The sequence below is a fragment of the Schistocerca nitens genome, chromosome 2 (genome assembly GCF_023898315.1).
Source record: "Schistocerca nitens isolate TAMUIC-IGC-003100 chromosome 2, iqSchNite1.1, whole genome shotgun sequence".
NCBI lineage: Eukaryota > Metazoa > Arthropoda > Insecta > Orthoptera > Acrididae > Schistocerca > Schistocerca nitens.
Window position 1 is genome coordinate 726,999,735 of NC_064615.1, and position 27,597 is coordinate 727,027,331.

A 27,597-nucleotide genomic window follows, 5' to 3' on the forward strand; every position below is an offset into this window, starting at 1 on the left:
ACCGTCACTTTCGATGTCTACAGTTCCTAAATAGTTCATGCATTTATTGCCCTGGTGAATGAAAGTGAAAGCACTCATTCACTTCTCCAACAATACAACGCTACTGCTCATACAACACATCAGTCCTTACAACTTTTAGATTAAATCTTTGGAGGCAGAGTAATTACGAAAGATCTCTGGCACCCACACTCACCGGATCTGTCTCCGCCCAACTATTTCCTTTGGGGGTGTGGCTAAGACATTTGTGTATCAAAATAACCCAAAGACAACAGATGAACTGAAGACAGCAATAATTGATACCTGGATTCGATTACATGTGAAACATTGGTAAATGTGTCTGTAAATAACTGTAAACATGTTGAACTATGCCTTCAACTATGCCAACTATGCATTTCCCACACATACTGTGATACTGGAGAGTACAGTGTATTTTATTTTAAATACAATGATTAATTACTTTCATTCTTTTAATTGTAATAATGTTGAATTCCATCTTCCAACGTAATTGGAGCCACTACCAGTGAATCCCAGCCCCTACCTTCCACAACGATATGAATGGGCTGCCAACCTTACGTGCCCTGCAAGACAAGACCGGCAGAGCTCACCACTGCGGAGAGATTTCATGGACACACTGTATAAGATGTAACAGATATTTGTAATATAGATATTTCGCATTCTTTTAAATTTATACGCCAAATAAATTACAAAGACTAGTTTTGTAGAAATTGGACAATTCATTTTCTCTTAGTGTAATGTACAATGTTGTATTTGTGATCAAAGGAAGTTTGTAGACTTTCATCCGGACCTAATTTAGTAATTGCTGTTCATTGGCAATGTGTACAAGAAATTCAGATTTAAAATATGGCATTCGCCTACCAATAACCCATTTAAAGTAATATCAACCAGTAACAGTATGAGCACTATAAAAACAGATGTCAAGGATTAAGAAGCTGAGACACTTCTGGGTAAATTTCTCAAACAAACAAAAGGGGGGAGGGAGGGAGGGAGGGAGGGAGAGATAGAGGTACTGCATCACTTCTGCAGAGTTTGCAAAGACAGACATTGAAGACTACTGTATCCAACACATTACTTTTCCAGTAGGGTTCTCAAATTCCTCATGAATTCATAATACAAAAATACTTCATATAATTACCTTCCAGGCTTATTGATATATTTTTGTAACCGAGCCTTCACTTCATCATATGTCAAAAACGCCACATAGCCAGGATGTGTTACTGCCAGGATTTGCCAGTTCCTAAGTAGTGTGTTCCAAGGCTGAAATAACCTGTTTAAAAAAGAAAATAGACTTGAGTACATGTATTACAACAGCTATGAAACTACATACTTGGGACAGTATTGAAGCATACATAGAAGAAAATGTAAAAATAGCTCTGAACTGACACGTCTCTACTTCCTCCCTACAAACAGGTTATCATTCTCATATCATTCCACTTGATACTTCAAATATTTCTTAATGTGCAATTACTATGGCAAATAGCAGTGAATTTAAGATTAAAATTCTTTCAACTATTGCTTTCTTCCATTAACTATGTTTCATCCATTTTGGTGGAAGTTCATAAATGTTGTCGTCTACACTATTATGTTCATAAATTAAATAAGAAATGAATAAAACAACAGAAAGTGAACCAAAGTCCAATTACAAAGATATCTATCAAAGATAATTGTTGTTCCGCCACCTCCAGATTATTGTAAATTCTTAAATGTCACATGCTCTTGCATTACATTTTTTGCCACACTTAAAAGATATTTTCAGTAGTGCATGGGCATCACTACATCACTTGAGTGGTACTGATTCTAAAGAAAAAAATGGTTAATGTATTTACTTATTACTACACAGTGCTAGAATTACATATATATCATTTAAATTATAATCAGATGTCACCATAGCTGAGGAAAGTGGCATGGAGGGAGCGGTCACTTTTTAGGAGTTAGGAAAGTTTAATACACAACACAGTGAACACTATATTGAATTTTCTCTTCTACTGAAATAAATTTTTCTATGATTAAGTATTCCAGCATATATGGTAATTCTTAAGTCCAATTACAAAGATATCTATCAAAGATAATTGTTGTTCCGCCACCTCCAGATTATTGTAAATTCTTAAATGTCACATGCTCTTGCATTACATTTTTTGCCACACTTAAAAGATATTTTCAGTAGTGCATGGGCATCACTACATCACTTGAGTGGTACTGATTCTAAAGATAAAAATTCTAAAGATAAAAATGGTGATTTGGTCCACGGAATGCACTCAAAAGAATCAACTGACAGCATAGCAGCAATGAATTGCAAATGTACTGATCCAGGGAATATAATGTGTGGTCTGTTGACAAGAGTGAGGTTGTTATATTGTGTGGCTATTTCCAGGATTCGCATATTCATAGTGTGAACACACCACAGACGTATGTTAACACTGTGCACAGTTGTGTTCTGCGATAATACAAAAAAATATATTTACTTTTTTTGTCATTATGGTTACTGTGTGTGATTTTCAGCAAAATATAATTACAGACAACAGGCTATGGACCCAGGCAATCATATACATCTATTTTGTGAATTTACTAGGTTTGATTGGAGGTTTTTTTTGAGTGGACTGTGATGGTTAAATTTTGATGCTCATGTTCTGGGACTGTCATATTTAACTGGTCTTATGTGGAAAACCTTCATTGTTAGTTTTGAACAAGTACTATAAGTTTGATTTATGTTCAAATTTGCACGAATATGGCTACACTAAGTTATTGCATACAGAAATTTGACGGTAAGTTGCAGATTATTTTTGATGTTGAAAAAGTTCTTGATATCATGAAGGAGAAACTGGGGCCAAATGAAGCAGATGAGAGTCAAATAGCTTGGGATGGCTTTAACGTTAATGTGATGCTCGTTATACCTTCTGTGATGGAATATGACAAATTGCAATGCATTATGTCAAGTGTAAATGCAGCTGAAATGTGCCCCAGATCAAAGACTATCCAAAGACAGTAAACTGAAGTTGATGAAATGGCCTCAAAGCAGGCGTTTTTTGATTACAGAATGTTGCCAACAGACACAACTGCACAGCCCATCAGTCAAGTTTAATCTTTGGGACAAGTGCTAGCTGATACAGGTGAACTTGTTCCAGAAGCTAAAATTTTGGGAAGTCTGTCAGGGAATTTCGGAAATTTTTCATCTGCATGGGGCTCATACTGAAGATCAACAAATATTAGAAAATTTTACTTCAAGATTACTGAAAGAGTAACAGAAACAATAAAAGTGTGATGAAATGTCAACAGCATTCACAGCAACTAATGTGGGAAAAATAAGTAAGTTCAATTCAAGAATATCAATTAGTCTAACATGGTCAGTACCAAAGATGTTGAATGTTGTTATGTCACAAATGGGATCACTTTAAATCCAACTGCAGCAAACTTTTAGCAAAAAAAAACAGCTTGAAGACTGATACTACTAAGCAGCAGACTAAGAAGAACAAGCAAATATTTGTTCTTTGGGTCATGAAAATATTTGGTTAACTGATAGTGCTGCATCGAAAGATAGGATGTCACACACAGAGACTGGTTCAACACTTCTGATCCCATTCAATATGATGACTCTTGTTCAAATTGGAGACGACTCCACTGTTAAGGTAGAAGGCATTGAATCCACTGAATTACTGTGTTTAGTTGGCAGAAAATGGAAACCTTGCACTCTTGGAAAACTCATTTTACATTCCTAAGCTAAAGAGAAATGTATTTCAAGTGGGAATTCTGACAAAAAGAGGAATGAAAGTTATTTTCGACAACTAGTGAATGGAAGTTCACAAATTAAAGTCTAGTTGCAGCAGGAATTAAGATGGATGGTTAAAAGTCCAGATGAACTAAAAGCAAATACTGCTTCCTTGAATTCCCCAATGATCTGGCATAGGAGACTTGGACACATTCATTTCAAAGGTCTGAAGAATGTGGCTGATTTGAATTTAATTCCTGGTTTAAAAATGAAAATCTTTATTGTGAAACATGTCAGTACGACAGGAAGAATAGAAAATTGTGTCATTCAAATTTAGAGTTTTATCTTCAAATTTAAGTATGTGGATGAGAAAACCATCTCTTGGAGGTGCACATTTGTTCACAGTTTTCAAGGACAATTGCACTTCATACAGATTGTGTATTTTCTTAAATGTGAACATGATACTTTTCCAGTGTTTTTCCCGTTTCAGAGATGGACTGAACGACAAACAGGAAACAAAATCAGAGTTCTGAGAAATGAAAATGGGACTGAATTCATAAATAGGCAATTTGAAGACTATTTCAAGCAAAAACGAAAAACTCATAAGAAGACAAGTTTGTACACACCACAGCAGAGTGGCCAAATTGAGCGAGGAACCATGTCCATTGCTGACTATGCATACTATGTTATTGAATACAGGCTTATCGCAAGAATTATGGGCAAGGCAGTAAATTGTGTTGCATACATCTTAAATCATTGACCATGTAAAGCAAAAAATGTTATTACATATGAAAAATGGTTTGGAAAACCTCCGCCTTTAACACGAGGGAGTTTAGATCAGCACATATGTACACATTCCCGGTCAATTTACGCCAAAATGGGATAGCAAATAAATTTCTTTGTTCATGGTTGGCAATCATGGGTATAGTACCAATTATTATCGTCTCTGCAATCCTGATTCAAAGGAAACTATAATCTCCTGCAATATCTCTTTCAATGAAGAAGAAACCCATGGCTTAACCGTGGAACAAGAGATATGCTCAATTTCACCTGGGGGACTTCGCTGCAAAGATATTCGAGAGGAATCTGGAAAGGATGATACTAGTGAACAAGTCAAAGAAAATGAAAAGATGAAGCTGAGAGGCTGATAAATTCTGCAAGCATCTGCTGGTTTTTAAAAACTTGACATTCATGTGAAGCAAAATTCTGAGGGATAACTGATTGCTTCAAACCTAGACTTTGTGTCCTTAAAGTGCTATTCGCTTGCACAAATATACTGAACACATAGACATTAAATACTGTTATGTACCAGAACATGTTGAGGACAGTGAGTCAAGTCTGCTATGTTTTTTTTATGATGGACAGTTGGCAGATCTGTTTACAAAACCCTTAACTAGAGACAAATTCATACTGGATAGAAGAGCTCTGTTAATTATTTCAAACACAATCGCAATAAAATAAGATCAGAAGTGTTAACAACAGTGAGCTTGTTATACTGCGTGCCCGTTTTCAGTTTTTTTGTATTAATAATGTGAGCACACCAGAAATGTATGTTCATTCTGTGCACGGCCGTGGTCACTGAAATTACAAAAATATATCTTTCCTCTGTTTTGCAGTTGTGGTTACTGCAGAGTTTGTACCACTCTGTGACTTTCAGCAAAATATAATTACAGACAACATGGTCAAATGCTGTACCACAAGTAAAAGATTTTGGTCCATTTGTTTTCTATGATAAGAGTACTTAGTCCAGTCAAAGAAGGAAAATTAATTCATGTAGTCACAAATTTTTGTACAATGGTAGAAGGGAGGGCCATGAGGAATATACTAAAAATCCTGTCTATGGGGAGCATTGGGGCTGGAGGCTTTAAGCATTTAAAGGTTACTTTTTTATGGTTTTCGTAAAGAGGTGTGTGTGTGTGTGTGTGTGTGTGTGTGTGTGTGTGTGTGTGTGTGTGTGTGTGCACTCGCACACACTCACAATGTCCCAAGTGACTGACATCATCGTCATCATCGTCATCATCATCATCATCATCATCCACACTAAAACACTAAGGATAAAGACTTGACATCTGGAGGTGGTTTTGATCATATACGGTAGGTTTTGTTTAAGAAAGGATTTTTCAAAATTGCACCTATAAAGGGGTGAAATAGGTGAAAATTAATCGTTATTAAGGCAGTTTTGAAGGTAGCCCTACAAAAACTGGTATTTGGTTTCTTGATTGGAAATAAAGAAATACACATTTCAGCATTTTTATTAATCCCTGTGGGGGTGAAAAAGTGGGTACACGTTTTTTAAATATAAATTATTATTATGAACATATAAATAATAATAATAATAATAATAATAATTATTATTATTATGAACGAAATATTAAAGAATTTTTAAAGCTACATCTATGAAAATTGGTATTTGACTTCTTGCTTACAAATTTAAAAAAAAAAAAAAAATCTATGTTTCAGTGTTCCCGTAAATTCAACCCCTAAGGGAGCACTAGCTATGAAAATTTGTATTTTACTTCTCTGTTAGAAACAAAACAAAAAAAGTATTTCACTGTTTTTCGAAATTCAACACCTAAGGAGTTGAAATTGGGATTTGGAATGTTTTGTGAAAATATTTCATACTGAAAAAATTTTTAAAGCAAAATCTTTGAAAATTTGTGTTTGGTTTCTCGGTTAGAAATGAAAAAATACGTGTTTCACTGTTTATGGAAATCCAATACCTAAGGGGTGAAATAGGGCCAGACCCATTCATTGACACATCACCACATAGCCCAACCTACTAAGGATGTTAGCTCGAAATTTAGAGAGGGTGTAGATCTTATAATGTAGACTTTATTTATGGAGGGATAATTTGAAATTTCACTCCTACAGAGGTAAAATATGGAATGAAAGGCTTTTTGAAAACATGTCCCTATTAAGGCAATTTTTAAGCTAGTACTACAAAAATAATTGTTTGGTTTCTCAGTCAGAAATAACACAAAGTGTTTCAGCAGATTCAGAAATTTAACCACTAAGGAGATAAAATTGTGGGTGATAGCTTTTTCAAAAAATAATTATTAAAGAACTACTAAAGCATTTTTAAACCTACATCAATGAAAACCAGTATTTGACTTCTCGGTAAAAAAAAAAAACGTTTCAGTGTTTTTGGAAATTCAACCCCCTAAGGGAGTTAAATTGTGGATGTAAATTTTTATGAAATTATTTAATTAATAAGGTATCATCAAAGCTACATCTGTGAAAATTTGTTTTTGGGATCTACGTTAGAAATAAAAATTGACATGCTTCACTGGTTTTGATAATTCAGTTCCTACAGAGATGAAATAGGAGATGAAAATTTTTTAAAAAATATTTCATTACATTAAAAAACATTTAAAGCAATGAAAATTGATATCTCATTTCTCAATTAGATATAAAGAAATGTGTGTTGGTGAATGTAACTCTATTGAAATATCACCACAAGAATGCAAAAGGCATGTTTAACAAAAATCTTGGATTCAAACTAGCAGAATAGCTTTCTGGTCAGAAGTATATTAGGAGAAGACCATCCTTCTGTGGCCTTAATTAGTGTGAAAAGTTTAGAATGTGTTGTAATTTGTGACCAACATAAAAACTCGATTAAAGATAAACAAACAAAAATCTGTGTTGACGATACAGTCTATGTGAGTGAAGCATTGTAAGCTATTCTAGTTTCCAACAAAAAACTTCCAATTCATTTTTTCTCTAGGCCCAATAAAGTTTCCACATTGTAAGGGATGAAAAATTCTCAGATTATTAAAAACATTGTCTTAATGCTACAAAATTAATGTTAATCTTTTAATGAAGTGGGCTAAGAAATATCAAATTCCTGTAACATTTGTAAGTGCAGCTAGACCAACGGTGATATTATCAGGGTGAGGGAAGGGGAGGGGAACTTGTGGGGTTGAAGAGCAAGGGCAGGTAGAATGCTGGATTGTGTTCACGCACTTGCCTCCTCCATAAGCGTGCAGACTGTGATTGAGCAGGCGATTTTTCACTCTATTCATCCCCACTACGTTACAAGAACCAGCTACAGGATTTTTCACAAAGTTATATCAATCCTCCACAGTGCGCCTTATGCTACAGTACAATGAAGAACTATCAAAAGTGCATCATTTTAATACAATTTGTCACAGTCAAATAACAAATTATAATGCTTGTAGCTACGGTCTTTAGACAGTGTGTACTGATTCACAGACTCAGCTGCACTTCAAACTGTAATCTAATTGATATTCTTGTGAGCTACAAAGAGAAAGCTAATATGTTCACATCCACCTATTTTCAACTTTTTCCCCCATATTTTGTTTTCTAAAAGATTCTGGGACTTTCTTCTTAATTTAATAGACTTATTACATGCAATAAAAAGTGTTAGTCATTACAAATGATATATTCACTGTAATTCTCGGTGCAAAGGCTGTAACATTATTCCAGTAACCAGAAATCTTAACACGACTGTCAGTCTATGTCAGAATGTAAACAAGTTACACACTAGAAATTTTTGTTGTTATGAAACTTCATGTAAAATATTATATAACTATCTCATGGTTTTATCAACTGCCTCACGTTTGCATATTGTTGGTAAATATCTTATTTAATGGTCATGAGCAGCTTCAAAGAAATCTCCTCTTCCATTCAAATGAAATTACGAAACAAATCTCGATCTAGAAATTATGTGATGAACTAGGTTACTTCAAAGTAACGGTAGTCAATGCAACATCAGGATTATGGATATAGAAAGGGAAGCAGTGGTTGGGAAGGGAGTGAGACAGGATTGTAGCCTCTCCCCGATGTTATTCAATCTGTATATTGAGCAAGCAGTGAAGGAAACAAAAGAAAAATTCGGAGTAGGTACTAAAATCCATGGAGAAGAAATAAAAACTTTGAGGTTCGCCGATGCCATTGTAATACTGTCAGAAACAGCAAAGGACTTGGAAGGGCAGTTGAACAGAATGGACAGTGTCTTGAAAGGAGGATATAAGATGAACATCAACAAAAGCAAAACGAGGATAATGGAATGTAGTCGAATTAACTCCGGTGATGCTGAGGGAATTACATTAGGGAATGAGACACTTAAAGTAGTAAAGGAGTTTTGCTATTTGGGGAACAAAATAACTGATGATGGTCGAAGTAGAGAGGATATAAAATGTAGACTGGCAATGGCAAGGAAAGTGTTTCTGAAGAAGAGAAATTTGTTAATATCAAGTTTAGATTTCAGTGTCAGGAAGTCATTTCTGAAAATATTTGTATGGAGTGTAGCCATGTATGGAAGTGAAACATGGACAATAAATAGTTTGGACAAGAAGAGAATGTGGTGCTACAGAAGAATGCTGAAGATTAGATGGATAGATCACATAACTAATGAGTAGGTACTGAATAGAATTGGGGAGAAGAGGAGTTTGTGGCACAACTTGACAAGAAGAAGGGACCGGTTGGTAGGACATGTTCTGAGGCATCAGGGGATCACCAATTTAGTATTGGAGGGCAGTGTGGAGGGTAAAAATCGTAGAGGGAGACCAAGAGATGAATACACAAAGCAGATTCAGAAGGATGTAGGTTGCAGTAAGTACTGGGAGACGAAGAAGCTTGCACAGAATAGAGTAGCATGGAGAGCTGCATCAAACCAGTCTCAGGACTGAAGACCACAACAATAGTATGTATGTCACATCATTTACAGCATTATTTTTTGTCCCAGACATTGACAAGTCCTGAATCTTCTTACTACTATATCCACCCTTTTTCTAAAAGTTTCGCATTAGTTGATAAGCTCTAAAACGATATCAGTTTCAAATTTTAAGAAATTATGCCTCCTTTCTTGTTCTTCATGGGACAGTATCAATACCCACATGACGATCAACTGAAAAGTGTACTAACGTATCACAGTCAGTGAGTACGATTATTTTTGCATGTACAACGGGTGCTTTCCTTTGTATCACATGGAGTTAACTGCGGTCAAATTCCTGGTTGGCTGAATGTGTTCTGCTAACCAGCATTTAACATTGGTGCAGAACAGACAATTCAATTGTGATTAAGCTTTAACCGTGATCACGGGACCCTCAGTTATCCAGCTTTTTAATCGACACTGGTGTAATTGGCCCTTGGCATATTAATTCAGTCCCTATAGAAAACATAGCAGTGTCACTTTGTGAATATTATTACAGTAGTTTTCTTTCTTTCTTACATTTAGCTTCCCTAATCTACAATAGTCACTGATGTAAGATTGTAGAAATTATGTATTTGCTCTCAAAACTTTTCGAGATACTTTTTGGTGAATACAGTGACAACCCACAATAGTAGGGACAATGTTGTAAGAAAACTATTTTGTAGGGCTTAACAATACACAGTACTTTTACGCATATGACAGATTAGATAACCAAAACACAGTGGAACAATTCAGAGAAAAAGTTACAAATAAGGTCACTGTGATTTACGGTTTAACCAAACATATAACACCCAATAATTCAAAACTCTGCTCTCAAGGGTTAGCCCTTTCTTACACCAACCCCTTCCATTATAAGGAAAAATAATCCTCTAGTCATGTTTGCTTCTCATTCTCCATGCATTAACACTCTTGACAATGAACACCCATTTGATAAATGTGCAACAGTGACCACCACCTTGATGGATATACCTCTACACCATTTAAGGAGCTCAAGTGCAGAGAATAATCAATAGACGAAAACAAATACGTTACTACCGAGAAATCTCTCATTTCTGTGCAATCTGAGAAATATTCCAGATATAGTGCAGGTTGCCTCATGACAACACCTCTGTTCCCTCTGGAGGCAAAAGTAATTACACTGAAGAAGACTGCCTGCAACGGTAGTTGAAATGTTGATAATTTTCATACTATGGCACAATCTCTCACACAAAGAAAATTTATGAAATACTTTGATTTCAACTTATGTCACTATTTGCACAGAACTGAGTTTATTTGTAATGTGCTCACAGAGGTTACTAAATTTTACAGATGGTCAAGCAATCTGCTACACATCTTAAGTGCAACTGTGGTGTATCCAAAGCTTGGAATTTCAGTACAACAGATCATAGTTGATGTACCTTGAGTGAATTGTAGGAGAAGCCAAACAAACTTTTGCTGCTGACCATTAAACTTCCTGTCCCTTGGGAATACTAATGACAACACGTCATCTAGAGTTTATATTCAATAGTCAAATGAGATACAGCTATTGTTTGCACTTCTGCTTTAATGTCACTACCTTTCTAAAAATGTGCCACTAAAAAAGCTGTAAGCATGATAAGAATTTTTGCAACTGCCAGAAATATGCTTACAGACTTGCCTGATGACCTTTTTTTATGATATTCTGTGCAACCAAGATCAGTAAAGTATCTGTGATAATGAGAGAGAAAATGATGCATTATGATTATCTGAAATATTAAGCAGGTGTCTGTAGCAGCCTTCACAATGATCCAAGGAACACAAACACTACCACTACTTGGGCAGAAAAAAATAAAATCAGTTACTGAAATCAAACTCAAAAGTTTCAAGGGAAACGAAAGTTTAAAAACTGAAACTTCCTGGCAGATTAAAACTTGTGTTCTTAATTCTAGTCTAAAAACATTTTCTACAAGTAGTTATAGAGTCATTAAGTGGTGATCAAGACTAGGTTCAAACAACAGAAGAAACTGCACCTGAAATAATCAAATGTGCCCTGAACAGACAGGCAATGGTGGTTTACTGTAATACAAATTCCTCGTATGGAAGCCCACGTTTGATGGGAAAAAGGTTTTACAACTCAACAAGACATGGTTTATTAGTGGTTTTATACCAAAGCACACTATGAACTGTAGTAAACCTCAAGCCTGATATCAATTTTGTTTACAGTGTTGACAAAAACACTGAAAAATGATGAACATAACAAATAACTTACATATCATAAACAGACTTCCGCATACAAGGGTAGACCAGATACGGCTTAAATGCAAAGAAATAGTATCGGCAGCAATTGAGAGATTTATACCAAATAAATTAACAAGCGATGGAGCTGAACCTAATTGGTACACAAAACGGGTTAGAACACTGTTGCAGAAACAACAAAACAAACATGCCAAATTTAAACAGACGTAAAATTCCCAAGATTGGTGATCTTTTACAGAAGCTCGAAATTTAGCACGGACTTCAACGCGAGATGCCTATAACAGTATCCACAACGAAACGTTGGCTCAAAACCTGGCAGAAAATACAAAGAGATTCCGGTTGTATGTGAAGTATCTTAGCGGCAAGAAACAATCAATGCCTTCTCTGCGCGATAGCAATGGAGATACTACTGAAGACAGTGCTGCCAAAGCAGAGTTACTCAACACAGTCTTCCGAAATACCTTCACAAAAGAAGACAAAGTAAATATTCCAGAATTCGAATCAAGAACAGCTGCCAACATGAGTAACGAAGAAGTAAATATCCTCAGAGTAGTGAAGCAACTTAAATCACTTAATAAAAGCAAGTCTTCTGGTCCAGAATGTATACCAATTAGGTTCCTTTCGGAGTATGCTGATGCATTAGCTCCATACTTACCAATCATATACAACCATTCGCTCGACGAAAGATCAGTACCCAAAGACTGGAAAATTGCACAGGTCACACCAATACTCAAGAAAGGTAGTACGAGTAATCCACTAAATTACAGGCCCATATTGTTAAAGTCGATATGCACCAGGATTTTAGAACATATATTGTGAGGCAATACTGACCTTACGACTTATCTTAGAAGAAAGATTAAGGAAAGGCAAACCTACGTTTCTAGCATTTGTAGACTTAGAGAAAGCTTTTGACAATGTTGACTGGAATACTCTCTTTCAAATTCTAAAAGTGGCAGGGATAAAATAGAGGGAGCGAAAGGCTATTTACAATTTGTACAGAAACCAGATGGCAGTTATAAGAGTCGAGGGACATGAAAGGGAAGCAGTGGTTGGGAGCGAGTGAGACAGGGTTGCAGCCTCTCCCCGATGTTATTCAATTTGTATATTGAGCAAGCAGTAAAGGTTAACAAAAGAAAAATTCAGAGTAGGTATTAAAATCCATGGAAAAGAAATAAAAATTTCGAGGTTCGCCGATGACATTGTAATTCTATGAGAGACAGCAAAGGACTTGGAAGAGCAGTTGAACAGAATGGACAATGTCTTGAAAGGAGGATATAAGATGAACATCAACAAAAGCAAAACGAGGATAATGGAATGTAATCAAGTTAACTCGGGTGATGCTGTGGGAATTAGATTAGGAAATGAAGACACTTAAAGTAGTAAAGGAGTTTTGCTATTTGGGGAGCAAAATAACTGATGATGGTCGAAGTAGAGAAGATATAAAACGTAGACTGGCAATGGCAAGGAAAGGGTTTCTGAAGAAGAGAAATTTGTTAACATTGAGTATAGATTTAAGTGTCAGGAAGTCATTTCTGAAAGTATTTGTATGGAGTGTAGCCATGTATGGAAGTGAAACATGGATGATAAATAGTTCGGACAAGAAGATAATAGAAGCTTTCGAAATTTGGTGCTACAGAAGAATGCTGAAGATAAGATGGGTAGATCACATAACTAATGATGTACTGAATAGAATTGGGGAGAAGAGGAGTTTGTGGCACAACTTGACAAAAAGAAGGGACCGGTTAGTAGGACATGTTCTGAGGCATCAAGGGATCACAAATTTATCATTGGAGGGCAGCGTGGAGGGTAAAAATCGTAGAGGGAGACCAAGAGATGAATACACAAAGCAGATTCAGAAGGATGTAGGTTGCAGTAAGTACTGGGAGACGAAGAAGCTTGCACAGGATGGAGTAGCATGGAGAGCTGCATCAAACCAGTCTCAGGACTGAAGACCACAACAACAACAACACTGTGTTTGAACATCATGAATTACCTCAAAGAAAACTGTCTATTGACACACAGCCAACATGGGTTTAGAAAACATCGTTCCTGTGAAACACAACTAGCTCTTTATTCACATGAAGTGTTGAGTGCTACTGACAAGGGATTTCAGATCAATTCAGTATTTCTGGAAGGCTTTTGACACTGTACCACACAAGCGGCTCGTATTGAAATTGCGTGCTTATGGAATATCGTCTCAGTTATGTGACTGGATTTGTAATTTCCTGTCAGAGTTCACAGTAACTGACAGAAAGTCAGAGAGTAAAACGGAAGTGGTTTCTGGTGTTCCCCAAGGTAGTGTTATAGGCCCTTTCCTGTTCCTTATCTATATAAATGATTTGGGAGACAATCTGAGCAGCCGTCTTCAGTTGTTTGCAGATGACGCTGTCGTTTATCGACTAATAAAGTCATCAGAAAATCAAAACGAACTGCAAAACGATTTAGAAAAAATATCTGAATGGTGCGAAACGTGGCAGTTGAGCCTGAATAAAGAAAAGTGTGAGGTCATCTACATGAGTGCTAAAAGGAACTCGTTAAACTTCGGTAACACGATAAATCAGTCTAATCTAAAAGCCGTAAATTCAACTAAATACCTAGGTATTACAATTATGAACAACTTAAACTGGAAGGAACAAATAGAAAATGTTGTGGGGGAAGACTAACTAAAGACTGCGTTTTATTGGCAGGGCACTTAGAAAATGTAACAGACCTACTAAGGAGACTGCCTACACTACGCTTGTCCATCCTCTTTTAGAACACTGCTGCACGGTGTGGGATCCTTACCAGAAAGGACAGACAAGAGTACATCGAAAAAGTTCTAAGAAAGGCAGCATGTATTGTATATGGGAGAGAGTGTCACACAAATGATACAGGATTTGGGCTGGAAATCGTTGAAAGAAAGGCGTTTTTCATTGGGACAAAATTTTCTCACAAAATTCCAATCACCAAATTTCTCCTCCAAATACGAAAATATTTTGTTGGCACTAACCTACATAGGGAGGAATGATCACCACGATAAAATAAGAGAAATTAGAGCTCGTACGGAAAGATATAGGTGTTCATTCTTTCCGTGTGCTATACGAGATTGGAATAATAGAGAATTGTGAAGGTGGTTCGATGAACCCTATGCCAGACACTTAAATGTGATTTGCAGAGTATCCATGTAGATGTAGATGGACTATCCAGCTGTTCATGTACAAAGACCCTGACAGTAATTTAAATTACCTTACTCACCATACAGATCTACCACATTGACAATTCCATGTTTTGTTTACACACACTGCAGCAATTCTATTCTACCATAACTGGGGTACACTCTAGCTATATCTTTCAGAAAAACTGTGAGAATCTCACAAGCAAGCCTTTTCTAAGCTCAAATTGTGAAAATATAGGAACTGAAATATGTACAAGTTTCACACACATCTCCCGATGACAATCCATGCAATTCCTAAAATCGTGATTTGGGAATAAATGATATTCTCGTCATAAGTCTAAAGCATTTTGCATAGCACACATTTCTAAATAGGGGATCATCTACAATAATACAGGATTTTTCACCATAATACAATAAAAATAAATAACTCAAAAAAACACACACACACACACACACACACACACACACACACACACACACAAACAATATAGAAGCACACTTTAATGAGAACAGGGTGAGTGGTTGGCCATGGCCTTGATGAAGGAACCACCTCGGCATTTAGTTTAAACTTTTTAGGATATAGTTTCATATATTTTTAGCCAAAATTAATATGTGGTGCATGCTGGCACCCATGTGGTGCTTCATTTCTGTCATAAGGTGTAACTGTTAAGAATACAATTTTCTCACAGCAGGCAGGACTGGAAAGGACAGCACAGAGTGGCTTAATATTGTACCTGAACACCAGGCACTATTGAGATGTCATGAAGCTGGTGCAGCGAATATCAAAATGAGAAATTGTTACTAGCTGTTGAAGTATGTTTCAGTGAAGAATTATTCTGGTCTGTTACCAATTTATCACATTCATTTCTTCTCAAAACAGAAACTTCCATTTCCCCTCACTGGATGTGGATATGGAGGGGCATACGTGCACACTACTCTACCAGCTGTTGTCAAGTTCAGTGACCGGAGCCACTACTTCTCCAGCAGTTAGCTCCTCAATGAGCCTCTCATTTAACAAAATGTGTATCTGAAGCAGTTTTACTGGTTGAGTATGGGTGTTCTCTAATATGCATAACTTTCTGCGTGTTTGGCCAAAGTATTTCCTATCTCAATTGTGGCGTAATTTTCTTACAATCTCAAGTGTATGTAATTGCCCTCCCCCCTCCTCTCTCTCTCTCTATAATAATTTATGCTGCATTTTTGTTTCAATGTTATTTGCCATTCTAAAGACAACTTTTATATTACTCTTCCAAAACTTGTTCAATTTTATCAGGTGCACTAAGGGTGGACCAAAAGTCAGTGCCTGTTACAACCCATTGAAATTGTGAAGGTATTCTTGCTGAAACAGTAACTGGAGAGAACTATCTGGAAATGTTGACAATGTATGCCATTCTGGGACTACAAATAACCTACGATGATTAGAACTAACTTTACTTTGAGCATGAAAGGAACCCCACTGCATTATGCAACAGCTGTGTGAAACTACATTGATGTAATTGATGGGAAAGTTATTGGATGGCAAGTGGCAACAGGAATGCCACCCAGACCTCCTAACTTTACACCAATGGATTTCTTATCTTGGGGTTATGTTGAAGTGTATGCTACAAAACCACTTGAAAAAAGCTATTTACAATGCTTCTGAAGCCATTGATTCTAATAAGCAACAGCATAAACAAGTATGCTTAAGCTTCTCCAGTCATCTGACAAAATGTATCAACAAAGATGGAAAACAACTCAAGAAAGAATGTTTTAAGTAAACCTGCAGGTCAATAAAGAGTCCAATTACTTCAGAATTGGAATTTTTTGCTTTGTATTCAATTAGGCTACAATAGGTAGTGAACTTTGGCCTGCCCTGTTCATTTCATGGCGGAAAACTTTACTTTTTTCTGCTGGTCCACAATATGAAAAGTGTTGTGCTGTTTTATTATTGTGTTATGGAGTCTAGTACTTTCAGAACATGTTCATGTATATGTAAATGAGTCCATTATCAGTAGTGTGCATCTGGGTGTTCTGCTGGGTTATTGTTTCCATTTTATGCACAATATATCAATGACTGGCCCAGATGTCTTCTTCACATGCTGCAAGTTTTGCTGTTGTGTGTGAAATCCTGGCAATGCCAACACAGAACAGCAAAACTTGCAACATCTGCAGAAGACACTCAGATCACTCACAAACAATTATGCTTAAAATGGAAACACTAACTCAGTAGAGCACCTGAGAAAACCTGAGAGATACCATAAGTCTTTTTTACAGGCAACAAATCACAGTTTGGAGAATCCTAAAGTTTATCTAAGAACAGAAACTGAGACACGAACAAATAAACTTTCTTCATTTCACTATGTGCAATAAAAACTGCTAGCAATGAATGCCACGCCAAAAAAGCAGTTCTTCTTTTGAAGCAAGCCAGTCAACAAGCCATTTTCATACAAATTGAAGCATTGTTCAGTGAGAGCGGGTCCCAGTGATGTAAATAGATGATAATCGGATGGAGCCAAGTCTGGAGAATAAGCCGCATGCCCTAGTATTTTCAACTGAACGCCTCAATCGTTTCCCTGAATCATTTTGCTGCGTATGATGGGACATTATCATGGAGCAATATGACTGTGTTGCCTTCCAGATTCCAGCTGTTTTTCAGGTAATGTTCAATTTAAATCGATCATTTGCTGCTCGTAGCGATTAGTGTTAACGGTTTCACCAAGCTATAGCCGCTGATAGATGACACTCTTCTGATCCCACCAAACACAGAGCATTGTCTTCTTTCCAAAGCAATTTGGTCTTGCAATGGATGTCAATGGGTTGCCTAGATTCACCCACGATTTATGACGCTTAGGATGCTCAAAATATATCCATTTTTCATCATCACTCACTAATCGATGGAGACATGACTTTCTTTTGTATCTGGCGAGTAGCATCTCACAAGTGGTCTTTTGAACTGCTTGCTGGCTTTCATTCAGTTCATGTGGAACCCATTTTCCCACTTTCTGCGCCTTTCCCATATCTTTCAACTGAAGAGAAACAGCTTTCTGCATCACATTCAATTGTTCTGCGAGTTCCTGTTCAATTTGAGTATCATATTCATCCAATAAGGCCTGCAATTCGTTTTCTTCAAACTTTTTCTGTGGTTTCCTGCACTCGTCATTTCTCATGTCAAGATCACCACTTTTGAATTTTTTGAACCACTTGAAACACTGTGTTTTCACAAGAGCATGTTCGCCAAAAGTTTCAACAAGCATTCAATGCGATTCTCCAGCAATTTTCTTCATATGATAACAGAAAACCAATGCTGTCTGCAAATCATAGCTCGTACACTCCTGGAAATTGAAATAAGAACACCGTGAATTCATTGTCCCAGGAAGGGGAAACTTTATTGACACATTGCTGGGGTCAGATACATCACATGATCACACTGACAGAACCACAGGCACATAGACACAGGCAACAGAGCATGCACAATGTCGGCACTAGTACAGTGTATATCCACCTTTCGCAGCAATGCAGGCTGCTATTCTCCTATGGAGACGATCGTAGAGATGCTGGATGTAGTCCTGTGGAACGGCTTGCCATGCCATTTCCACCTGGCACCTCAGTTGGACCAGCGTTCGTGCTGGACGTGCAGACCGCGTGAGACGACGCTTCATCCAGTCCCGAACATGCTCAATGGGGGACAGATCCGGAGATCTTGCTGGCCAGGGTAGTTGACTTACACCTTCTAGAGCACGTTGGGTGGCACGGGATACATGCGGACGTGCATTGTCCTGTTGGAACAGCAAGTTCCCTTGCCGGTCTAGGAATGGTAGAACAATGGGTTCGATGACGGTTTGGATGTACCGTGCACTATTCAGTGTCCCCTCGACGATCACCTGTGGTGTACGGCCAGTGTAGGAGATCGCTCCCCACACCATGATGCCGGGTGTTGGCCCTGTGTGCCTCGGTCGTATGCAGTCCTGATTGTGGCGCTCACCTGCACGGCGCCAAACACGCATACGACCATCATTGGCACCAAGGCAGAAGCGACTCTAATCGCTGAAGACGACACGTCTCCATTCGTCCCTCCATTCACGCCTGTCGCGACACCACTGGAGGCGGGCTGCACGATGTTGGGGCGTGAGCGGAAGACGGCCTAACGGTGTGCGGGACCGTAGCCCAGCTTCATGGAGACGGTTGCGAATGGTCCTCGCCGATACCCCAGGAGCAACAGTGTCCCTAATTTGCTGGGAAGTGGCGGTGCGGTCCCCTACGGCACTGCGTAGGATCCTACGGTCTTGGCGTGCATCCGTGCGTCGCTGCGGTCCGGTCCCAGGTCGACGGGCACGTGCACCTTCCGCCGACCACTGGCGACAACATCGATGTACTGTGGAGACCTCACGCCCCACGTGTTGAGCAATTCGGCGGTACGTCCACCCAGCCTCCCGCATGCCCACTATACGCCCTCGCTCAAAGTCCGTCAACTGCACATACGGTTCACGTCCACACTGTCGCGGCATGCTACCAGTGTTAAAGACTGCGATGGAGCTCCGTATGCCACGGCAAACTGGCTGACACTGACGGCGGCGGTGCACAAATGCTGCGCAGCTAGCGCCATTCGACGGCCAACACCGCGGTTCCTGGTGTGTCCGCTGTGCCGTGCGTGTGATCATTGCTTGTACAGCCCTCTCGCAGTGTCCGGAGCAAGTATGGTGGGTCTGACACACCGGTGTCAATGTGTTCTTTTTTCCATTTCCAGGAGTGTACATACAAAACTCGACATGTTTGTGTGTTTGAAACAGATACCAATGTACGGAACTTGGCTTACTGCGTGTTGACGTTTGTCATCAGCCGTTACATGAAGCAGATGGCACTGCAGTCGCAGTCTCATGGGCCCTACACTGATAGCTAGTCCTATCTAAAGGAAAATTCCAGTTTCATTCTTACACATCTGGAATATATACATATTTCTCCTTGGGCATCCATAGGTTGGTTTATCTCCCACAAGAGCAATCACAGATAATGAAAGAACTCATTCTGTCACATTACCCATAGTACTGAGCATGACTGGAAAATAGTCTACTCCATAAATAACAAAATCATGAAAGGTCATGGACTCCAGAACCATAGAAACGAGAAGTTTGCCACCACGAAATACATACGTAGAACATCTGATAAAGTTAAAAACACATTTGTAAAGAATGCCTTTATTGCGATACAAAACCTATACCACAGGTGAGTAGGAAAGTCACTACACAACATAGAGAATATTCCTACTGAAGTAATAAAATTGTTTTTGATGCATGATTTGCAAAATAGAAACATGACATTTGCTCTACTCAAGAACAGTTAACGTGTTTGCACTGGAAGGATAAAGATAAGCAGAGAATTTAGAAAAAAATGGGCATTTAAATTTGTACACTGAACGGATCTGATAAACTGCTAAACAGGTAGAAAAAATTCTCCATTGACACCTATTTCAACTGCTGCAATACACTTTTCACCAGATGTTCATTGTGCTAGCTCCCAAATATCTATCTAGTACCTGGCGTTCATCTGCAGTATTTGACCACTGTGTGCTGTCCTTTCCAGCACAGCATGTTATGAAGAAATTCTGCTCTTAACCTAACCCAATCTAAATGCCAGCATGCAACTCTTGCTTATTTCTACTAATGAACGTAATATGCACCTAATTAATTTTCTTCCATTATTACATTATTTTTATACTTAATTGTTACTCCTCTCTAATAATTTACCTTTATAATATGGTGTATCATCATCCACAGACCACCACCTATAAACCACTCCCACCACCACTTCTCTACAAATATTCCAATTTCAAAATTGCTTGTATAACATTTTACGTTACTCTACTGAATGTGACTATAAAATCTGTCCAAGTTCCTGTTTCTTTCACACATGTGAATAGACAAAGATTACACTCCACCTGTATTACCTCGATTTAGACCTACTGTTGCTTAGACACTTACACTAACAATGCAACAGATACCTTACATCACTGCAGGCAGCATGTGTGTTTAAATACATTTTTTTTAACATTACAGAGATAGTTACACAGCAGATTTTATAGACGATCTTGTTGTCTCCACTTTTTTATTTACAGAACAGTCTGACAATGGTCACTGGCTGGACAAAACCATTAACTGTATTTTGTAACGTCTTTTGTGACAATTGTAACAACAAAAGGAAAGAAGATAAACCATAATAGTATCTGAGTTAGGGCCTACATAATTTAGGGATAATATAAAAAACCTAAAACTGGCTTACCAGACAGGGATGTTATCACTATTTCACCCAAAAGAAATAAATGGAATCAGCATGAGGAAAAACTATACTTCTTACACTGTAAAAAAGTTTTTGACAGCTGGCTGCTGCCAGCTTTTAACTGTGAAGCACGAAGTCCGATGGTAGATCTGGATCTCTGTCACTGAATAGAATAGTCATCTACAGAGTTGGTACAACTCTGCGTCACTGACATATATAACAGCAAAATTACATTGCATGATTGGTTGAGCTAGATGTGCGAAACAGTCGTACCGAGCCCATATCAATTACTGAGCTCTTCTTCCACTGAAAGGACTATAAATGACACTATAGTGAACATGTACTGTACCTTGTCTGTCATACTATTGGTATCTATTTATGCCACAATTAAGAATAGTGACCATGTTAGTCAGTATCAGAATGTTCACCTCCACCGGAAGTATATTGGCAACTTGTCAGTTTCACAAAGCCACCACAGCAATCATACTTAGCTTCTGCAGTAGATGAAATAGGTTGCTGAAGGCTTTTCCCCTCCCTCCCAATAAAAGCACTGCACTTCCTGAGGCTGTCGTTCAATTTCGGACAGGAGACGTTGACTTACATGGCCATAAAGTTTTACAGTTCTGTTGCTGTCACTTTAAGTTCCAGATTACCTGCTTCAGGAACTTCACACATCAGATTGATTTGCCTCCCAAGATTAGAAATTAGCTACAATATGTTGCCTGCTTGCCATTCTCTCACTAGCAAGTTACAATCTGCTATTCATTTCCCCACTTGTATTCCCTATCAAATATGTAAGGAGCTGTCAACATGCTATGAAAAAGATATGAAGAAACAGCATTTGTCCCTATTCTGCACTTTTCCAGTATTGTAGAATGTTGAATTATTCATTCACTTTCCTAACTAGTTTTTGGTAAATCTCTAATACATAACAAAACCCAACGCTCACTCATAACGTAAAACAAATATTTAAACCTAAATAGATTATGCATCAGAATGATTTCATTTCCAAATTTCTTCAAATATCATTTGCAGATAATAGGCAAATATTAGTTGATGTCAACTTCAAAGACTTGTGGTGATGATGTTCAGTTTGTGGGGCACTCAAATGCGCGGCCATTAGTGCCCGTACAAAACCCTAATGTTCTCACAGTCCAATTTTTACATATTTCAATCTAGCCACTGTCACAAATAATGATGATGAAATGATGAGGCCAACACAAATACCCAGTCCCCAGGAAGAGAAAATCCATACCTGGCTGGGAATCAAACATGGGACTTTGTGATCCAGAGACAAAAAAGGCTAGCCACTAGACCACAAGCTGCGGAGCTTCAAAGACTTGTGTTGGAAGTTGTTGCTTATTTCTTATGAATACTACATCTTTGAAATGTGTTGGATTTGTTTTTAATTTACATGAATTTTAACTTCTTGCTTAGTTCAGTAGAGCCCCCTCCCCATTTTTTCTTTCATGTTCCTCTTGACTGTTCTAATATTTTGAGAAACTGTATAAGTGACGAAGATCTGCACATCAAAACTTGCTGTATACAGTGTGCAGTTTGCACAATCAACATGAGAAACAAGTTAGAATCACTATACATAGAAGAAATACAAACAAAGGACACCTGAGTACATTATTATTACCATCAACTCTACATTTATAATAGTCAGTTGTATCTTTATATTTACCTGGTAAAAACATCAAATTCAAAATTTGATATATAGTCATTACACGTTAGGTCTATGGTTGACTTTAAAGCCATGGCTTCGAGTCCAGAGCTGATGGGGTGAACTTCATTTAAAACTTGTCTAAATACTTTCCATGGTACAAGAGTGCTGCAAAAATGTAAATTACAAAATTGTGAGACCATGTCATTAAAACGTTTTAAGTGCAATAAACATAGAAAACAGTGTTTACATAAAGTTTCAAATACCGAACAGCATAAAATACTAAAGATAATTGAAATTTGCTATTTTTTGTCAGGAGTAAACTGAACAACTTTTGATTAGATTTGATTTTAATTTTTTACATTATAGGTTACTGTCTGCCAACAACACCTCCACAATTAATGAATGACTGTGGCAATGTATTACATTCTAGAAATAATATGTTAAAAGTTGGTAAATCTATGGCTGCCTCAAAAAAGTCTCCAGTTATATTCTTAATGGTACATCAATAAGCCACCAGACAATGTATTCTACTCCATCACAAGTGGTTTCTCCTGCCTTTCAGCAAGAGAGGGATAGTATTTGCCAACCGCCTCCTCCCCCCCCCCCCCCAAAAATTTAGTTGTATCGCAGATATTACTCTGTAGTGCAACCCCCAAGATCTAGATTATTTTGGAAGTTGGCAATTTTTGAGCTGGCAAAACCAATTAATGTGCATAAGAAATGAAGGTGGCAGTAACAAACTGCTTTGTAGAATAACCAAATGTCAACATTCATGCCATATTTAATGCACTTTTCATTATAAAAACTGAAATGGCAACATCAGTTTCGAAAAGCTGTATTAATTAACAAACCACCTATGAGTTTTTTGGTGCATACACGAATTATGAAAAATGCATGGGTTGGCCACTATATAAATCTTACATTCACATTTCAAATTTAGAGTAGAATACAGTCCATGAGATGCTAAAAGCACTGGAGCACATGTGGTCCACCACCATGCTCCCATACTCCAACTCTGAAATACATAAAACTATGTATTGTAGCTCGGCAGCATTTTTGGAGCACTTGCTAGCCAAGGTATGGGATTACATTTGTTCCAACACACAGTATGTAGAATTGGATGACAATTTTTTTTTTCTAACGTTAGGTTTTGATGCTTAGTGACTATACAGCTCACATCATCTGACTACAAATAAGCCAACTGAGACCTTGTACATGGCCTGCTTTAAGCATAAATCCATTATTCTCATTTTAATTACTTTCTCTTCATTGTATGCAATCAATTGTGGCTTATTTATTACAGGTGTGATAGCGTCAGCTCTCTCAAAACATGTCAAAATAAATCATCCATCTTTCCAGCAACTCATATAAAATTCCATAACAAGAATTACATGTGATTAATTTCATCAGCCTGCCCACCCAATGTAATATGCTAAACCTAAATTTGTGTTTCTCTAAAAAATACTACAAATATATTGCCTGTCTACATCAGTTATGTCAACCTGGACAAGGTAGTGGCTTAACGAACAGTGCCCAAGAAACTGGATGCATATTACTTCCACATAGAATGGGATGAATTTTCTTTAAATATCCATGAACTAAACTACGATGATTCACACTTTAGTAGTTGGTTGTCACCTAGGCCTACATGGAAAATTCAACTAGGATATTTCATGAGCAACTAAGTATCAACTATAGAATTAATTTTTCACTCTGCAGCGGAGAGTGAGCCAATATGAAAATTTCCTGGCAGAACAAAACTGTGTGTCAGACCGGGACTCAAACCCGCAACCCTTACCTTTCACAAGCAAGTGCTCTACCCGATGACCTAACCAAGCACAACATACAGCCCATCCTCACATATTTACTTCCACCACTACGCCATCTCCTACCTCCCAAATTTCACAGAAGTTCTACTGTCTAACATATGGGGTTAGTGCTTCTGGAAGAAAGGATATTGCAGAGAGGTGGCTCAGCCATAGCATGCGAGACTGTTTCCATAATGAACTTTTTATTCTGCAGTGGTGTGTATGTTGATAAACTTCCTGGCACATTTAAACTGTGTCCCTTATATGGAACTCAACTCAGAGTGCCAGTCCGTGGGTTACACAGAACTTCCTGTTTGGAAAGTAGGACATGAGATACTGACTGAAGTAAAACTGTGAAGATGGGTTGAGAGTTATGCTTGGGTAGCTCTGTTGGTAGAGCACTTGCATACAAAAAGCATAAGTCCCAGCCAAGTAAATAGCTTTAATCTGACACAAATATCATACGCATCATCTGCTGAATACATGTTATACTTTTGTATATTTAGAAGTATGCATTTTTCACCAGTAGGGGTGTACGATTACCAGCTGGACGTGGATGAAATGCAGCAAATTTTGTGTGTGCAGCTGCACTCATTTTTTCAGAGAGGAAACAATAAAATTGTAAGATCTTGCAATCCATCATACTTCCAATGCCTTGTGTTTACATATGTGGCATGAATTCTTCACTACATTGAAACTGTTGTGCAATACAAACAGCTATACAAGTTCTTAAAATCTGACACTAATTTGTGCAAAATGTGGAACAAATATTAAGCATGCATGATATAAACCCCAGAAAGATAACACACACACAAAACCTATAAAGTAATTTGAAAACTCACTACAGGCTAACAATATTATAAATGATATTCAAAGGCAAGTAAAGTAACTGGCTGGGTGACAGAGAATGAAAACATTTAATAAAGAACGACTGCTGTACCTGTTACCAAAATTATTTTTCCAGAATTCTGCTGCATCGCTTTTTGTGATTCTAAATTGGTCACCAGCAAATGTTCCATTAGGGAATATTGCTTTGAGTTCACTTAACATATGACTAAAAACCAAACTAAGTTTCGTAAGGTTACGTCTATAGTGAGAATTCTCGTCAAACATCTTCTCTTTGCCTTCCTTAAAAAGTTTAATTGCTTGCTTGCATTTCCTCATCAAGTTCACTATAAATACGTTAAAATGTTCATTGCTGTGAAGAACCATCATCTTATCTTCATACTTCGAATAAATTAGCCTTAAGCGTTGATAAGTGTCAGGAAGAATATCTAAAATAAATGGTGGAGAGTTTTTCAAGTTCATTTTTTGATGTTGACACAGCTTCACGACTTTATCCATTAACTTCCATGTTTTGTCCAGCGTCCTTTTATCGGTGGCGAGCTTCGGAGGTGTCACTGCATCTGAGAACGCACCGTGAAGTTTTGAGAAGATCGATGTTATGTGTACTGTTCTATTCCTATTATTTGCCGCCATGATGACGTTTCTTCACACGCACCACACAATTTTCGCACTAATACGAACTTCCTTTACGAAGCTCTTCTTCGATATTACTTCCAAACTCTCCACGGTTTTCCACTGAACGACACTCCACCCGTCACCCAGCGAAACCGCTTCTTCACACAGTAAACGATGTGACACTTCATCCCACGCACTGCTCGTAAAGCTTCATAGACGAATCATATATGTTGCTAAATACTGAATTAAACTGACAAGGACAGAGGAAACACGCCATTTTCTACTACCGATATCAATTTGTGAATGAACTACATTTGTTGCCATCTATAGGGCAACACCGAAACTGGTTGTGGCGGGTGATATGAACTGATCATACGCGTACTCTTATTCCTGACTCAAAGAAATGGAATACGACTATAAGGAAGGTAATACTTCATAGTAAAAACTATGAAAGTGTATATGCTACTAACTTTTTAATCTTTTTTTAGTTCCGGCTAAATGAAAAGAGAAAGGCAACAAAGAATAAGTAAAATATTTAGTTGATTTGTTCTTAGTTTATTTTGCATTTTAGTAGACCACATCAGTTTAACACAAGCAAGAAATCAGGGTATTGCATTACATACCCGACCCGAGTTAGACTAGAGTCTACTACACACAGTCGCGACACTCTCTACTACTAATTTTGTTTTCGTTTGACAGCTGGAGTGACACTAGCGCTCCAAGTGGTGAGAAAGCTGTCACTTGCGCCGTAAGGATAATGTTTGTGTTTTATCACTTTTCTACATGATTTACGAAATATCTACTTTACTTTTTTTGCCTCCAAAATTTTGTGTAATATAGAAGAGAAAGATTATTCTAAAACAAGCGCAGATATGGCTAATACTCAAGAACGCAGTGACAAGCCACAACGTGTCTGTGAAAAAATACATGTCAGGTAGGATAAGTCTTCGATATGTCAGACGGTGGTTACACTATGGTCACGCCACAGTCTCTTGCTGGAAAGATATAGATACACAAACAGAAATACACATGGCAATGTAATACTATTTACAAAGACAAAGAACTTTGTGCATACACCTATACAATCAAATATACGTAAATGGGTGGCCTTAATGGAGATTTGTTCCTTGTGTTGCACGTGTTATCCTAATTGCTTCACATAATGTGCAGTATAGTATGCTTCCATACTTGGATAGCAACAACGGCAGTATTTACAGAAGAGTGGTATATTGTGTGATCTGTTAAAGACATTTGCTTGTGCAAATCGCAATTGTCTTTTCAGTAAATTTGAATATCAGCGTGTAACAGGAGATACTGTAAAATGATTCAGATCATATGTCTCTGACAGACAACGAAAAGTTCAACAGGAAAGAACATTGTCTTAAGCTATCAATCATCACCCAAATGAGAACTAATTCCTTATGGTGTGCCTAAGGTTTTATCTATGGGCCCTCACTTTTCCTTTTACCAGTTGACTAACTTTCTTAGATGACACAAATATTGCAATAAATTACAAATCAAATATGATGTTTAAAAATGAAAAATTTTCATAAACATTAATAAACAGGTACTAGTGAATTATTTATCCCTAAACTTTGAAATGACACAGTACATGCAATTTGGAACTTGTAAGCTGTTTCCTCCCAG

At 37.6% G+C, this 27,597-nt stretch overlaps 1 protein-coding gene across 5 annotated transcripts in view; it reads right to left on the reverse strand.

Moving 5' to 3' along the window:
- The window catches only part of LOC126236925 (E3 ubiquitin-protein ligase CBL), a 205,564-nt gene extending 179,331 nt beyond the window's left edge, over positions 1-26,233 (reverse strand). For all 5 annotated transcript variants that reach the window (XM_049946590.1, XM_049946594.1, XM_049946591.1 and 2 more), the window contains exons 1-3: positions 25,430-26,233; positions 22,700-22,846; positions 1,154-1,285 (exon numbers count right to left, since the gene is read on the reverse strand). In XM_049946590.1, coding sequence (XP_049802547.1) covers positions 1,154-1,285; positions 22,700-22,846; positions 25,430-25,968 — 818 coding nt within the window. In that variant the 5' untranslated portion in view covers positions 25,969-26,233. The remainder of the gene's footprint in view (positions 1-1,153; positions 1,286-22,699; positions 22,847-25,429) is intronic.
- Between the last annotated feature and the right edge of the window lie 1,364 nt (positions 26,234-27,597).